Consider the following 16,370-nt stretch of genomic DNA (forward strand, 5'->3'; position numbering starts at 1 on the left):
CCCTCTCCGGATTGGTGAGGGAAGCAGATATCTGATTGGGAATGGAAACGACATTAGGAGATACCGAACAATGTGACCAATCAGCAATGGCCGCACCCCCATTCCTCCCGAAGGTATAAGAGGGTGGGATGGGGCCACATTGCAGCATTCTCTGTGAAAGTGTTTGTGAGGTTGTGGCAATGTCTGGGAGAGGAAAGGGCAGTGGAGGGAAAGCTCGCTCGAAGGCCAAGTCCCGGTCTTCCCGAGCTGGCCTGCAGTTCCCGGTGGGCCGTGTTCACAGGCTCCTGAGAAAGGGTAACTATGCTGAGCGTGTGGGTGCCGGAGCGCCGGTCTATCTGGCTGCGGTGCTCGAGTACCTGACGGCTGAAATCCTCGAGCTGGCCGGTAACGCGGCCCGGGACAACAAGAAGACCCGCATCATCCCCAGGCACCTCCAGCTGGCCGTGCGCAACGACGAGGAGCTCAACAAGCTGCTGGGAGGGGTGACCATCGCTCAGGGCGGGGTGCTGCCTAATATCCAGGCTGTGCTGCTGCCCAAGAAAACCGCTGCAGGGGGCTCCGCTAAAAAGTGAAGAGGCCGTTCTTGAATTTGCGAACACAAAGGCTCTTTTAAGAGCCACCCACCACATCAGTGAAAAGCAGCTAGACCGTCACTGCTGGCTAATTAACTTTCATGTTATGTTCAAACACGGTCCTTTAAATGAGCAAAAATAATCCCTTTTGTTTTCTCCTTGAGAGATAATACTAGAACAGCTGCCGGACGGGACGAATAAAGTTGGAGGTTTTGCTACAGGGACAGTGACTCAAAGGGGCGTTCCCACCCATACGCTGACAGGGAAATAGAGACATGGAACAGCTCTGCGCCACAAAGAGGCCATTCGAGACTGACCCGACCCTCCTCAGTTGGTCGAACGAATCCACTAGTGGGAGATTGCGCAAAATTTCGAGTGCACGAACAAAAATATAAACATAGTTTGTATGTTGTGGTGGGTTTTGAAATTGGCGATTATTTTCCACCATCCTCCTCCTCCGCCAAGTTCAGTTACAGCTGGGGAAATGCCAAGGGAAGCAATTCGCACACAGAGGCGTTTCAATTAGAAATGTATAAATTATAAAACGTGGAGTGCAGTACTTGAATTTGTTGCGATTAGTGAAAGTGTATAAATCTGATTGCCCCGAGTTGCGTCTTGTCTTTAAGATGAATTAGTGCATCTCAGACACATTAAGTTTTTGTAAGAGCTGTTGCATTGAGACGACATCTATAGCATTAACTAAAGTCCATCGTGCCTGACGATTGCTGCTCGCTCTGGATAGTGTAGTGGCTCTGAAAAGAGCCGTTGTTTCTCGGGGTGAATGTGGAGGGTCGGGCACGCTCCTTTTAGGCGCGCTCCCCGCGGATCCGGCGGGCCAGCTGGATGTCTTTGGGCATGATGGTGACCCGCTTGGCGTGGATGGCACACAGGTTGGTGTCCTCAAACAGCCCCACCAGGTAAGCCTCGCTGGCCTCCTGCAGGGCCATCACGGCCGAGCTCTGGAAGCGCAGGTCGGTCTTGAAGTCCTGAGCGATCTCCCGCACCAAGCGCTGGAACGGCAGTTTGCGGATCAGTAGCTCGGTGGATTTCTGGTAGCGGCGGATCTCCCGCAGAGCCACCGTGCCGGGCCTGTAGCGATGAGGCTTTTTCACTCCACCCGTGGCCGGAGCGCTCTTGCGGGCCGCTTTGGTCGCTAGCTGCTTGCGCGGAGCTTTCCCTCCGGTGGATTTGCGCGCTGTCTGCTTGGTTCTGGCCATTCTCTCTGTAATACGCACAGGCCGCTGCTCTCAATGCTGAGCCTGCTGCGGCGCTGCCTATTTAAGGGAATGGAGAGCCCGCCCTAGAGCCTGGATTGGATACAGCCCCGTCCCTCAACCCCCTGAGAAACAACCGCTGAAGGACAGGAAAGGCAGCAAAATAGTTGTTGGAGGCTGATTGGTTAAGTTGAAATGACAGTTGGTCAATTTCAAATCGCCCGCCGATTTCAGAAAGAGCTGAAGTAATTTTAAAACGAGAACTCCCATGTGTCTGCAACTAAGGTTATATCTTATGCTTTACAAAATTTTCTTGTGAACCTAACTTGCAGTCAGCGCGGAGAGGGCTCTGAATCATTTCCTGATGTGTCTCTGACAGGCAGTTAGAATGAACTCGCCACTAAAACATCGGCACAGCTACCAGAATCAAAATGAACAAAGTATCATTCCTGGAAGCGTGAATGAAGTACAAACACTGCAATATGCAATTAGCGCCTGGGCCCAAAATTACGGACAGAGCAAATTATTATTCATGGTATGGACAACTGGTAGTATTACTGATAGACTGGTATTCACAAGAAAGGGCATAACCAGCTGCAGAACAGTATCGTCTCGAATGGCCGTGAAACCTCTATCTGTAGTGCAGGGATACCTTGGTTATAGAACACTTTTCTGCAGACAGTATAATTTCACAATCCGCGCTCTCTCTCCTGCAACGCGGGGCACGAAGTTAATATATTTCCTTAAAGGATTGGTTCAAAATTAAAAGTCGCTGCACCAGCCCTATGTGTTGCCTTTCCCCGTCCTCAGGTCTCCGCTCTCAATCGGAGGGTTTGGGTGGCTCTGAAAAGAGCCTTTGGGTTCGCTGGAAAAGGGACGAGTTGCTCAGCCGCCGAATCCATAGAGAGTGCGGCCCTGGCGTTTCAGAGCGTACACCACGTCCATGGCAGTGACCGTCTTGCGCTTGGCGTGCTCAGTGTAGGTCACCGCATCCCTGATCACATTCTCCAGGAAAACCTTCAGCACCCCGCGGGTCTCCTCGTAGATCAAGCCCGAGATGCGCTTGACCCCGCCTCGGCGAGCCAGGCGCCGGATGGCTGGTTTCGTGATGCCCTGGATGTTATCACGGAGCACTTTGCGGTGCCGCTTCGCCCCGCCTTTTCCCAGGCCTTTGCCTCCTTTGCCTCTCCCAGACATCACGCTTCTTCACTGCAATCGCTGCCGAGTGAGAGCCGAGCTGCCTCACCTTCCTTCTTTCTACAGCCCGCCCCGACCTGACTGAGAAAGAGCTGACAGAGAGGGAGAGGCGGCCCGGGCAGGAAACTGAGTGACAGACAGAGAAATGTCCAGCTCCGCCTCCAGCTGCGACTCAAGCTTCATGTTCGAAGATAATAAAACCTGGAACTTTTAAAAGCAGTTGTGATACAATTAAACGCCCATGTGCCGGCCTTTCTTTCAGGAGACAGCATGTCAGCTTCCATTTCAAAGATAGCAGAAACTGCAGATGCTGTAGAATACGACAGTGTCAGTTTCCATTGCTCCAGCTGAATCACACAAAATCAATTCTTGAGGGCTGTGTTATGAAGCGGGGTTTCTGCGCCAGTGTTACTCTCTCCCTAAATGTGTAAAATAGAAACGGACAGGAACTGAAACTGACTTTTCCACAGCCATGATAAGAAAGTGTGGGGCTGGATGAACACAGCTGGCCAAGCAGCATCTTAGGAGCACAAAAGCTGATATTTCGGGCCGAGACTCTTCATCCAGCCAATATCACTTTCCACAGCCATATCACATTCCTCAGTGACTGCCTCCGGCTCAGACTCACACCACGTGGATTCCAACTCAAGTTTCATCCCTCATGTTTTGAATCCTCCCAGGATCAGAGGAACCACCATGATGTTCAACGTTCCACGGACAGCAGCTCTGGCCACATTCTGAGATCCACCCTCAATGCGATGCGGCTGCACATGCATAGTCTCAACCTCTCTCTCCAACAGCATCGTAACACACTGGCTCAGAGCTGTACCAGTCCTCAGTTCCACTTCATGCTCCGGCTCATTCGTCAGACTAACAAGGAATTTTTTTTTTCTCTTCTGATCAGGCAATCAGGCCCACAAGATGCATCAACTCAAAAATAACAATGGCTGTCTGGAACCTACCGCTCCTTCCCTTCCCTCTGACTCTATCCCCTCCCACAAACACCCCACATCATGTTGGGTATTGGCCATCCCTACTAACCTTCTGCTCTCTGATGCTGAACGCTCTGTACTCAGCAAAGGCCTCAGCTTCATCTCTCTGCATCCAGTTCTGAGGAAGGGTCATCGGACCTGAAATGTTCACTTTTTTCCCCTCCGTAGATGCTGCCAAATCTGCTGAGCATTTCCAGTAACTTTGTTTTTGTTCCTGAACTGCAAGTGCACCCGAACTGATGGTCAGTAAAAATGAGAGGGGGTGTCCTCACACTGATTCATTGTAGAATGTGCGAGAGGAACTGGGTGTAAATGGAGCCAAGAAAGCGTGCTTTGAGTGATTCGAATTAATTAATGTCTATGTCTCCATTCGGAACCAGGACAGGGACCCTTTGAGCCGGGCTCAGCTCTTTCCTGAGAGATATCGGTGTCTCTGACAGGAGCCTTTGGTTTCAGATGGTTACATGTTGCACCTATGGGTTCATTTCTTTTCTGCTTTCTTGGTCACTTTCACTATCGGCTTGGCCTTCACTTTAGTGAACCTTTCCAATGTTTTCAATTGTTATTGCTCCTCCTGCTCTGACAGTGAACATGACAAAATCAATCCCAGCGGAGATCAGCTGTTCTCCACTAAACATAGACACACAGACCGTGCAGTTTCTCAGCATGGGGAGATGTAGCTAACCTCTAGTCAAGGTGAGTGTGTGCCTGGGCAGACTTTCCGAGAGGAGAAGGAACATTGACTGCTTTGCTGCAATACAGGAGTATTGTTCTCAGGGTCAGTGCAACATGTCCAATTCTGTTCACTATCACTCACATTAATCGATACAATACCATAGAGATTTGGGATTGTAGTGGGGATTGTTGTGATGGAACTTGCTGTTAGGGTGGATGGAGGCTATATCAAGTCTGATCAGTGTGTGAGTGTAAAACTGCATCACAGAGACGTGCAGTAAGGCATCCTTTGACTTGGGCCTCAGCATCATTGTATCCTCCACTATCAACATCCTGAAAGCTTCCATGAACCACAAGCTGAACTGGACTCACCCAATAAATGCAGTGGCAACAAGAGCAGGTCTAAGGCTATGGATACTGCAGCAAGTAACTTACCTCCTGATTTCTCAAACCTGTCCAAAATCTCCAACATTTAAGTCATGTGTTAGTGCTGCTCCAACTGCACACGGCAAGCGAGATACTATCCATGAAAAAGCTGCTCGTTTTTAATTGGCACCACATTCACAAACATCCACTCTCTCAAATATAAAATTAGACAGCACCTTCCAAACCCACAACTACTTCCATCTTGAAAGACAACAGCAGCAGGTTCACGGGAACAGCATGATCTGCAAGATCTTCTCTAAGCCACTCACCATCCTGACTTGGACATATATTGGCCATTCAGCCTGTGTCAATCCGTGAAAATCCTGCAATTCCCTTACTACCGGCAATGTGGGTCGACCTACAGCTCAGAAATTGCAATGGTTCAGGAAGACAGTTCGCTACCACCTTCTCACGCGCATTTTAGGAGGGCCAATCAATGCTCAGACCAGTCAGTGATGCCCACACCCGGCATTTTTTTTTTCTTTGAAAAGTCTGCATCATTCTTGCCCAGTAACAAAGACTGTCCAAATTCTCTTAAAACATCCAGTTGTGAAACAAAGCATAGACTGGCTCATCATTTTGAAGAGCATCGATGTATTGCTTGCAAAAAAGACCTTGAAATTCCTGTTGCCTGACACTTTAATACACCACCTCATTCCCAGTCCAACATCTCTGTCTCTGTCTTGCTGTAGAGTTCCATTGAAGCTCAACACAAGCTAGAAGAACAACACCTCATCTTCCACTTGGGGACCCTGCAGCCCTCCAGACTTAATATCGAGATGAATATTTTTTGTGCCTAAACTCTACCCCTCACAAGGCCTTGTTACCACATACCCTGCCATTATCCACCACCTCCTGTCAGCCACTAATAGCCCCCATTAACTACTATTCAACCTCCCAGCCTGATCGTCAACAGCTCTGACCAAATGTTCTTCTCTCTGTTAGGCTCTATCCTATCATTTATTCCAAACCCCATCACACTCTCCTTTTGCTTCTGTATATAAACTGACGTTTCCCCGGCCACCATCAGTTTTGCATAAAGGTCACGGGATCCAGAATGTTAATTTTGTTTCCTTTTCCTTTGAAGATGCTGCCACACACAAAACCCCTCCAGGCCATTTGGTCCAACAAGTCCCCATCGCCCCTCTGAAGAGCAGACCCAGACCTATTCCCCTACCCTTTATATCTCGCGCTTAACCCACCTAACCGAAACATCCCTGGGCACCACGGGCAATTTAGCACAGCCAACCCGCCTAGTTTGCACACCTTTGGACTGTGGGAGGAAACCGGAGCATTCAAAATTATAGTCTAACGTTTATTCTATATGAAAACAGGAAAGTAGTTTATATGAGCAGTTCAAAACATTAGCATATAGTTCACATTTATGCACCTAATTTGCAGCAAACTTCATAGAATCATCATACAATCCCTAGAGTGTGGAAACAGACAATTCAGACCAACTAAAAGCCCACACCGACCCTCTGAACAGCATCCCCACCAGACACATTGCACTGCCCTGAGATAATGGGAACTGCAGATGCTGGAGATTCCAAGATGATAAAATGTGAGGCTGGATGAACACAGCAGGCCAAGCAGCATCTCAGGAGCACAAAAGCTGACGTTTCGGGCCTAGACCCTTCATCAGAGTGCTCTGATGAAGGGTCTAGGCCCGAAACGTCAGCTTTTGTGCTCCTGAGATGCTGCTTGGCCTGCTGTGTTCATCCAGCCTCACATTTTATTACATTGCACTGCCCTGTCCCTTTGTCACACACAACACAGAGGAGCGCATGCGTGAGGCCCTTCCCCCTGTGCTGCCATTGAGGGGCATTTACTCACTGAGTGGAAGAGGTTTGTTTGAAACAGACCGCAATGGAGAGACCAGCGCCCAGGGAAGCGAGGGAGCAGCAGGCTCCTTCCGGCAGCGCATCGAGATGTGAGTCTGGGACACAGAGGGGGGCTCCGAGACCGGCATTGATTCGGGCTCAGTTCAGGGAGAACCCGGGGACTGTTGGTAAGAGGCCGAGCGGAGCAGGAACTGGTCCCGGAACTTGGAGAGAGAGCGGCCTGGGGGCAGGGAGAGAGAGGCCTTTCTCGGGCTGTGTGTGGGCCTGCTGAGGGAGACACAGCGGCAAGAAGCTGCTGGGGGTCAGTCTTGTGGTATTTTTTATCCTCTTAGCACTGATGGAAATTCATCGATTAACTTCTGTTTCACGCTGTTTTTAGATACTGTGCCGTGAACAGTGGAAATATTGCCAGACTTTCTGTATAACAAGGTGTAGAACTGGATGAAGACAGCAGGCCAAGCTGCTTGTCCTGCTATGTTCGTCCAGCTCTACGCCTTGTTATATCGGATTCTCCAGCATCCGCTGTTCCTATTATCTCACATTTTCAGGATTTTACAGGAAGCGTGTATTCTCTCTTCCTCCAGGCAAATACTTGAAGGACCTGGATGTTACCAGATTTCCTCGGTAGAAAGCCATGTGTGACTAGCTGCTTCTAACAATCAGCAGGTATGTTGCCCATTGACATTGACACCGGTTTTGAAGATGGATAGACTGAACGGTCATCTGGAACAGACACTCGGGAACAGCATTAAATCTGCACTGACTGAGGGCATTTTCAAACTTACAATCAAGACAAACAAATAGATCATGCTGTAACATAGTGGCAACAGCCATACCTCAGTTCAGTGCAGAAATGGGAAGAAACTGCTCACTGAGAGGACAAGAGTTACTAAAATGGATGAAACACGTTTATATGAAGCTTATCAGTAAATGAGAAGGACAGAATTAATTCTTTGTGGAATAATTCTAACCCTCTGACTCACACACACACACACACACACACACACACACACACACACACACACACACTCTCACTGTCCAAAGGTGCATGTTGCAATGTGGAACAACCAAACGTTCTGTACATGCTGCGAATCATAGAAAATAGTACATTCAAAGTGATCTCCCCAAACAACCTCAAGTTATAGAAGTCTGCAGCACAGAAAAAGGCCCTTTGGCCCTTTGGGTCTGCGCCAATGAAAAACAGCTAACAACACTAAACCCAGTCAGTCAGCATTCTATTTCTACGAATGTATCGAGGCTGCAGAGGAACTGCTGTCCTCACCCTTATGGCAACATTATTCTCCATTTCTTCACCTTACTGTATTTAACATTGCTTTTAATTTTTCCTTCAGTCCAACAAGAAACATTGTACATCTCCTTTCATTTTGTTTTCAAATTTCTACAAAGGGTTTGAAGTTACTCTCGACCTTCCCTAGTACACTCATGTTAGTTTCCATGTTCTTCTCTGTTGGATGCCAGTCACATGAGCAAAATTTGGAATAAACGTTCAGACCAGGGACTGACCAATCTAGAATAAACGCAGAATCAGAGACTGACAAAGGGAGAAATGCCTTCACTTTTAGGCCCTGACTCTGAGGGGATTAGATGAAGACTCATTCATGTTGAGCAGTAGAGATTAGAAAAATCAAACGCACTCCTGCAACATCTGAAAGTAATGTGTTCATTTTAAAAAGACACTCGTGCACTGTGAAATACAATGACAAATAATGAGAAGCAGATTGACAGATAATACCAGAGACTGAATAAAGTACTGATGAAAACTCACTTCATCCATGCTCGCACTCTGGTCAAGAGACTGAGAAAGAGTGGACATGTTTCTGCAAGAGTCAATGTATGAAAAAGCTGTTTTACAGTACATGAATCACACCTTATGAGGAGTATCAGATCATGACATGCAGAGCTAGAAACACAAGGAGACATACAGAAACAGTCAGTGTGACATGAATCAGTACCAGTTTTTAAAGATATATTGACGAGGAGCATGCAAGAAAACTCGCTCACAGCCAGTCATTGAATGCTGAAAGGAAGATAATGAAATTTATCCTTACACAGATTTCCAGATATGGACAAATGTAAACTGATGCACAAACTCACCAATCACAACAGAGAGGAGATTTGGTGTTCGATGTTTGTTCGTTACATTGTCTAGTCATGATTGACAAAGTCCACTGTGCACTCAAATTTGAAAAAAAAACTTTGATTGAATGCAATGAAATTAAGCCTCATGGTAAGGACAAATGTCAATGCAAAATTAATCCCTCAATCATACAGGGTCAGTGAATATCTGCAGAGTTTATGCTGCATTCAGATACAAAACCACAAATGAACATGGAAGGAGAATGAAATCCATATACTGTAGCTGAGACTGTTGCAGACATCGCAAAGCTGGCATTCCAGCTCTTCAAAGGCTGATAACTACAGAATTAATGTCAAGTTGGCACTACCAGATAGACACGAGGAGTGAGTGGAAGAAGCTCACATTCTCGCCAACTACTGGAAACTAGTATGCAGAATAGAATGTCCTAGTGCAAGCACAATGGGCAGAATGGCCTACTTCTGCACTGCACCTCATCCTGATTCTGATCCTGGTGATGAAGGAAATGACATTCTATTGGAGAAAGTATTAGTATAAAAATATAATGTAGAAATAGAAAGACAGGTGCAGAACATAACTCTCTTTAATGAAAGAGTACTAAAAATGTCCAACAGAAAATGAATCTAAATATCTAACTGATACTACAGAAACCAGAAAAAAGATCCCGTACTGACACACAGAACCAGCATTCAGTACGTGCAGTATAGAAAACCCACACTCAGCACACAAACTAGAAAACGTGTTACTGATTCAGAATTGTTCTCAGAGGAAAGCAGCCCCACTTCTATGAACCCTCCTAGAACCTGACACCTGACAGTAAATGCAGAAGTCACAAAATGCAGAAGCGATTAATACCCTGTCTGGACACCCTAATAGCTATATCAGAATGTATCTCTCAGTCAAAGAGAATGTTACTGGTTGCCAGAGAATCAAGGCACATTGACACACAACAGTAAAAACTGACAGGTACAGATTGATATCTACGATGACTGTGTTGACATTCCCGAAACAGACAAAAGAAAGCTGATGTTAAAACTCACATCCACATGCCGGGAACTGATGGGTACAGATTTATCATGACATTCGTATTCAAACAGCAGAAACTGACAGGCATGGACTGATCATTTTCCTTGCCCATTTGCAGAGCATAAACTGGCTGGGAGAGAATGATAAATTCATTTCCACATTCAAAACCCAGAAACTGACAGGCACAGGTTGATAATTGATAACTCATAACTTTCAGATACACAGAGCTGCAACTGACAGCGACAGGTGGAGAAATGTTCTCACACATTTGTGTTGCAGATACTGACATGTAGAATATTATTATTACATACAAATTCACAGAGTAATAACTGACAGGTACACATTGATAAACGCATTTACACATTTGAAGCTCGAAACTGACAGTTTGAAGTTGGTGGGTAAAATCACACATTCACAGGCCAGATTGATTGATAATAACAGTCTCAGTTTAAAATAGCATGAACTGACAGGGACAGATTGGCAACTTCCCTCACCTGTTCACAGAGCAGAAACTGACAGGTATAGATCGATAACTACACTCATCTACTGCCATAGGTACAGATCGATAGTGACATGCACATATTCACGTAGAAGAAACTGACAGGTATTCACCGAGGGACATATTCACCAAGCAGAAGTTGACTGGTGCAGACTGATAACTACCCAAATGTATTCACACAGCAGTCTGACAGGGACAGATTGATTGCTAAACTCACATATTGACAGAGCAGAAACTGACAGGCTGTGATTGACAATGAAAATCTGATTGTCATAGCTGATACTGACAGGTATAGATTAATAACTACATCCTGACATTCACACAGAAAAACAGACTGCACAGAATGATAAATTCATTCACACATTCACAAACCAGAAACTGACAACTGCAAAATAATAACTATATTACATATTCACACAGCAGAAACTGATGTGGATAACAGAGAGGGTAATTGTAAGATGCAAAATGATACAGATGGTTTGGTGGAGTGGGCAGGAAAGTGGCAGAGGGAGTTCAGCTCTGATCGAGGTAATGCAGTTTGGGAAGGTCACACAGTAAATGAGAATATGTAATAAATGGGAATATATTGAGAATGGTACATGAAATGAGAGATCTTGACGTGTAAGTGTACAGGTAACTAAAGGTATTGGTACACGTATTTAGGGTTGTTAACAAGGCATGTGGAATGCTCCCCTTCATTAGTCGTGGTATGGAATACAAAAGTAGGCATGTAATGATGAAACAATATGAGACAGTGGTGAGGCCACAACTGGAGTATTGTGTGTAATTCTGGTCACCACATTATAGGAAGGATGTAATTGCTGTGGAGGGGGTGGAGAGGAGATTTACCAGAATGTTGCCAGGGCTGAAGAATTGCAGCTGCAAGGAGAGATTAGAGGGTTTGGAGTCATATTCCTTCGAACAGAGGAGGCTGAGAGGTGCCATGATTAAGGAAAACTAACTTGTGAGAGGGAGAGGTAGAGTAGACAGGAGGAACCTGTTTCCCTTGGCAGAGAGCCTAAAAACCAGATTGAAGCAAAGTAGCTGATGGATCAAACGATATGTGAGGAAAAATGCTTCTTATGCAGAGGGTGTTGGGTATCTGGAATGTATTGCCCTTTAGTAGTGGAATCAGAGGCTGTAAACTTGTTTAAAGATAAATTACCTGGATCTGCACCTGAAGTGCTGTAAGCTGCAGTGTTACAAGCAGTATGCAGGAAGTGGAGGGACATCTGGGGGCATCATTGGGTCAGCAGGACAAGATGGTGTGAATCGTCCCTTCTGTGCTGTAACATTTTTATGGTTCTATCGTTATCAACTCATCCCTGTCAGTCTCTGCTGTGTGACTGTGTAAATGAAATGACCAGACACTGACAGGAACAGGTTGACTGGGCTGTGTACATCACCTGTAGTTTTCTTACAGCCCTGGACAGTACAGTTGCCATATCAGGTCATTATGCAGGCATGCAATGATGATTTCAATGGTGCATTTATTGAAGTTGGTGACGGTCCTTCTGGACATGACAAATTTCCTGAGCCGCCTGAGGAAGAAGAGGCCTTGTGCCTTTTAACTGTTACATCTACGTGCGATGTCCAGGGCGGGTTGTTGGTTATTGTCACTCCAAGGAACTTGGTGCTCTCCGCCCTGTCAACCTCAGTTCAAGTGATGTATATGGGCAGGAGTTTTCCTCCTTTCTTTCTGAAGTCAATGATCAGTTCTTTAGTTTTTCTGACAGTGAAAGAGCAGTTGCCTTCATTGCATCATGTCGCCAAGCCCCCTATCTCCCTTCTGGGTTTTGATTCCTCGTAGTTAGGTATCCATCCTACACTGATGTCATCAGCAAATTTGTTGACGGTGTTCATTTGGAATTTGGCCCCACAGTTTTGAGTGTACATGGAGTACAGTAGGGTGCTGAAGACAAATTGTTGAGGCTGTGGGGGTGGAGGGAGCACTCTAGTGTTGTGTTATTCTACAAGAGATGCAGTTGTCTATCTTTACTGATTATAGTATACGGGTCAGAAAGCTGAGAATCAGGTTGCAGTGGGCCTAGCTGAGATCAAGGTCATGGAGTTTTGAGATCAGTCTGTACAGAACAGTGGTGTTGACAGCGGAGATGTAGTCAATGAGCATGAGTTTCACGTAGGTGTCTTTGTCATTCAGATGTTCCACGGATCAAAGATCTCCTCCAACCCCTTCCATCAGGCAGAAGATACAGAAGCCTAAACACACGCATGAGCAGGTTCAAGAACAGCTTCTTCCTTGCCCTGAGTAGAATGATGAATGGACGTTTTAGCCTCAAATAATGACAATTTAGCTAATGTTGATCTCTCCTAGTGCACACCCTGTCAATGTAACCTGCATGCCTCTGTCTTAAGTCATTTTTATCTGTACCTTACTGAACATGATCTGCCAGAAATGCTCATAAACAGAGGTTTTCACTGTATTTCACTGTATGTGATAATAAATCTGTCAAGTTAAAAAGATTACCATAGCATATACTGACAGGTACATATTGATAATTACACTCACACATTCAACAATTGGGAATTGACAGATACAGATTGACAACAAAACGGACATATCCACTTACCCACTTGCATCCATGGAGTTGTACAGGTGCTGTTTCCTTTCTAGATCTCACTCAACAGGTATAGAGTTTTAAGGAAAAACAGACAAGTGGCAGCTGAGGGCACGAGTGGAATCAGACTCCTGGATGCGTTCAAATTGCTGGCTTTAAAGAAACAATCCAAATGATTATTGACCGAATGTGACATTGATCAGTTTGATATTGCCAGTATTGGCTGATGTTGATATACAGGGGCCATCCCTTCTGTCTACCTCCAGGCAAATATTTGAAGGACCTGGACAATGTAATATTTCCTCAGCACAAAGCCAAGTGTGACCAGTAACTTTGAACAACCACCAGGTGTGCTACACTGACAGAGCATAGAAAGCACAGTGACAGCGGATTGAATCAAACACACATTGAACACAATTTTCAGAGAGAAGCATTCAAACCGAGAGTCAAACACCACCAAGGAAACATTTGTTTCTTTTATCTGTATTCTCAACACATATCACCCAGTTCCAAACAATTTCGCCATTCACATTGTCAAAAACCTATGAGGAGAGAGAGTGAATCCTCATCTAAAATATACACTCTAGAACTGCATTACTCCTGCATTTAGTAAGGATACTTTGAGTTACAGTCAGTGTGAACAAATTGATGAAACTGTAAGTTTGAACACCCACATGGGAACTGGATATTGAGCACAGATATTGAAGCACAAACATTCAATTAGCAGTGACAGAGAAGGACAGAAGTAACAATTTGATAAATCTTTGTCACATACAACAATTAAACAATGTGAATTCCAAAAGCACGTTCTGCACCATAGCCTGACAGAATCATTATTGTTCATGTACACACGTGCTCTCTTTCTGTCAAATACACACACAATCCCAACACACCTTCCAACATATAACAACCATGCAGTTCCATAGACATTGCAAGTAATAAAAAATGTTACATTTGGAATGATTTTGACTCACAGATCCATTGCCAGAGAAGTCGACAGCACAGAATAAGGCCCTTCAAACGTTTAAGTCTGCACGGATCAAAAACAAATTCAATTCTCATCCTGTTCAGCCAGCCCTTCATGTGCCAGAGCTGCAGAGGAGTTGCCATCCCCACATTTATCGCAATATTTTTCTCCATCTCTTCACCTTTCAGGAATAGTTTTATTTATAATTGTGTACTTCTTTCAAAATTGTCTCAATTTTCTACGAAGAGCCTGGCATTGCTCCTGGCCCTCCCTAGGATGTACTACAGAAAAATAGCAAGATACCTGAATACAATTTGCACAATGAATCAACGTAATCAAGTAGTCACCCTTCAAAACAGTGGAGAAATATAAAAATGGACAAAACTGGTAGCTTTGTGAAACTGCTCATTTTGTTCCAATGCAGAATTGAAGTGTTGATTGTTCAGTAATTGAGTTTGACAGTTTAAATATTCTGCACTGCATGACAGAAAATAAAATTCCTTTTTCCTTTCCACGTTCCTTGCATAGAACAACACAAGAGTACCACTGATTGTTTGCACCCTCACAGCACAGAGCAGGGTAATGTCCTGTCTACATCAGGAAATAAATTAGCCAATTGTCTTTCTGTACAAGCAACACTGTGGTCAGTCAGCGGCGATGCAGTTGAGTTGTTTATTGCCCTTTCACTGAGTTGTAAATGGATTCAGTTCACATTGATTGCTACTTCAGCAGTATTCAGAAAAGCATATCAATACACACTGAAAAAGAAACTAATGGTATTCTGAAAATGAACACTTAATATCACTCCTCCATGTTAGACTGCACTATACAAGTTACAAAGGCCCATTGTGTTTCCTGTTTCCATGCTGTGGAACAGCAAAGAATCCTTTCTGTAGCAGTGTGTTGCCTTTCACTTGCATGTAATTCCCACAGGCACCAACAATTGAAGAACTTTGCTGGTTCCCTTTCACTACAGGAGACGTGAACTGAGATACAGACTGGCAGCACAAGGGAAAACTCACTCACACACAGCCAGTGGATGCTGAAAGGAAAAGAATGAAATTTGGCCTCACAGTAATTTCCAGATATGAATTGACTCTCAAAATCACTGATTACACCTGAGGATGTTGGATTATTACTGTGCCCAGTAGTGACAGATAAATTCTACTACACAGTCAACCTCACGCATAATGTCAAACCAAACTGAGACTGAAACGCAATGCAATTAAGTGTCGATTGAAGAGAGTTTAGTTACAGAGTTTACTATTCAGACACAAACCACAACTGAACGTTGAAGAATGAAATCCCATATACTGTATCTGAGGGTGTGGGAAACATATCAAAAATACCATTATTGTTACTGAAAGCCAAGTGCCTCCAGAACTAATGTCAAATTGTCCTTTCCATCTCGACACTAACAATGAGTGGAAGAAGGTCATGTTCCCCATAATTACTGCAGAACTGATACATAATAGAACGGCCCAGTACAGAGACGATGGGCTGAATGGCCTGTTTCTGTGAACATAGAATAGCACAGCACAGTACAGGCCCTTTGCCCCACGATTTTGTGCAGAACCTTAACCCAAAACCGAAGGTCTATCGAACCTCCTCCACTACCTTATACAATCATCCATATGTCTATCTAACAGCCTCTTAAATGACCTCAATGAGGCTGACTCCACTACCCTCTCCGGCAATGCATTCCACACCGCTACCACTCTCTGAGTAAAGAATCTACCTCTGACGTCTCTCCAGTATCGGCCTCATTTCACTTTAAATCTATGTCCCCTCGTAAAAGCTAACTCCACTCCTTTATCTCTGCCTCTGTTCACTTTGTACACCTCTGTGCTGTACCATATCTGTGATTCTGATTTCAGTGAGAGACGAGCAGTTATATTAGTGATGCCACAGGCCTCACATTCTCTAACCATATCAGAAATGTGTGACCATTCGTCAGAATGGTTCTCAGAATAAAGCAGTTCCCCTCCTGTTATCACCCCATGTCCTCAACTTCTCCATCCCCTCACCTACCACATGGACTGACACTCAACTCATAAATCATGCAATGCAGAAGAGATTAAGACGCAGCCTCAACATCCTAACAATAACTATCACAGAGTGAATCATGCACTCACAGAGAATAATACTGGCTTTCAGAGAACTAAGATATTTTAATAAACGAGGAGAAACTGACATGTACAGATCAATAACTAAACCCATTTGTTCATATTGAAGAAGCACACAAACCAATGATGATGACACA

General features: G+C 44.9%; 2 protein-coding genes, 1 long non-coding RNA gene and 2 pseudogenes across 3 annotated transcripts; 3 read left to right on the forward strand and 2 right to left on the reverse strand.

The window, feature by feature from the left end:
• Nucleotides 1–16,370, forward strand: part of LOC132206921 (uncharacterized) — a 1,098,881-nt pseudogene that overhangs the window by 380,329 nt on the left and 702,182 nt on the right.
• On the forward strand, nucleotides 153–572 carry LOC132206928 (late histone H2A.2.2-like). The gene has a single exon (XM_059642039.1). The coding sequence runs from the start codon at nucleotides 180–182 to the stop codon at nucleotides 570–572; it is 393 nt and encodes a 130-aa protein (XP_059498022.1). The 5' UTR covers nucleotides 153–179.
• Nucleotides 1,379–1,795, reverse strand: LOC132206931 (histone H3). The gene has a single exon (XM_059642043.1). The coding sequence runs from the start codon at nucleotides 1,787–1,789 to the stop codon at nucleotides 1,379–1,381; it is 411 nt and encodes a 136-aa protein (XP_059498026.1). The 5' UTR covers nucleotides 1,790–1,795.
• The window catches only part of LOC132206920 (uncharacterized), a 172,324-nt pseudogene continuing 158,625 nt past the window's right edge, over nucleotides 2,672–16,370 (reverse strand).
• On the forward strand, nucleotides 6,892–13,025 carry LOC132206933 (uncharacterized). The gene is made up of 3 exons (XR_009443221.1): nucleotides 6,892–7,009; nucleotides 7,505–7,586; nucleotides 12,723–13,025. It is a non-coding gene; the product is annotated as an uncharacterized LOC132206933 (long non-coding RNA).

This window comes from Stegostoma tigrinum, chromosome 44 (assembly GCF_030684315.1).
Source record: "Stegostoma tigrinum isolate sSteTig4 chromosome 44, sSteTig4.hap1, whole genome shotgun sequence".
Taxonomy (NCBI): domain Eukaryota; kingdom Metazoa; phylum Chordata; class Chondrichthyes; order Orectolobiformes; family Stegostomatidae; genus Stegostoma; species Stegostoma tigrinum.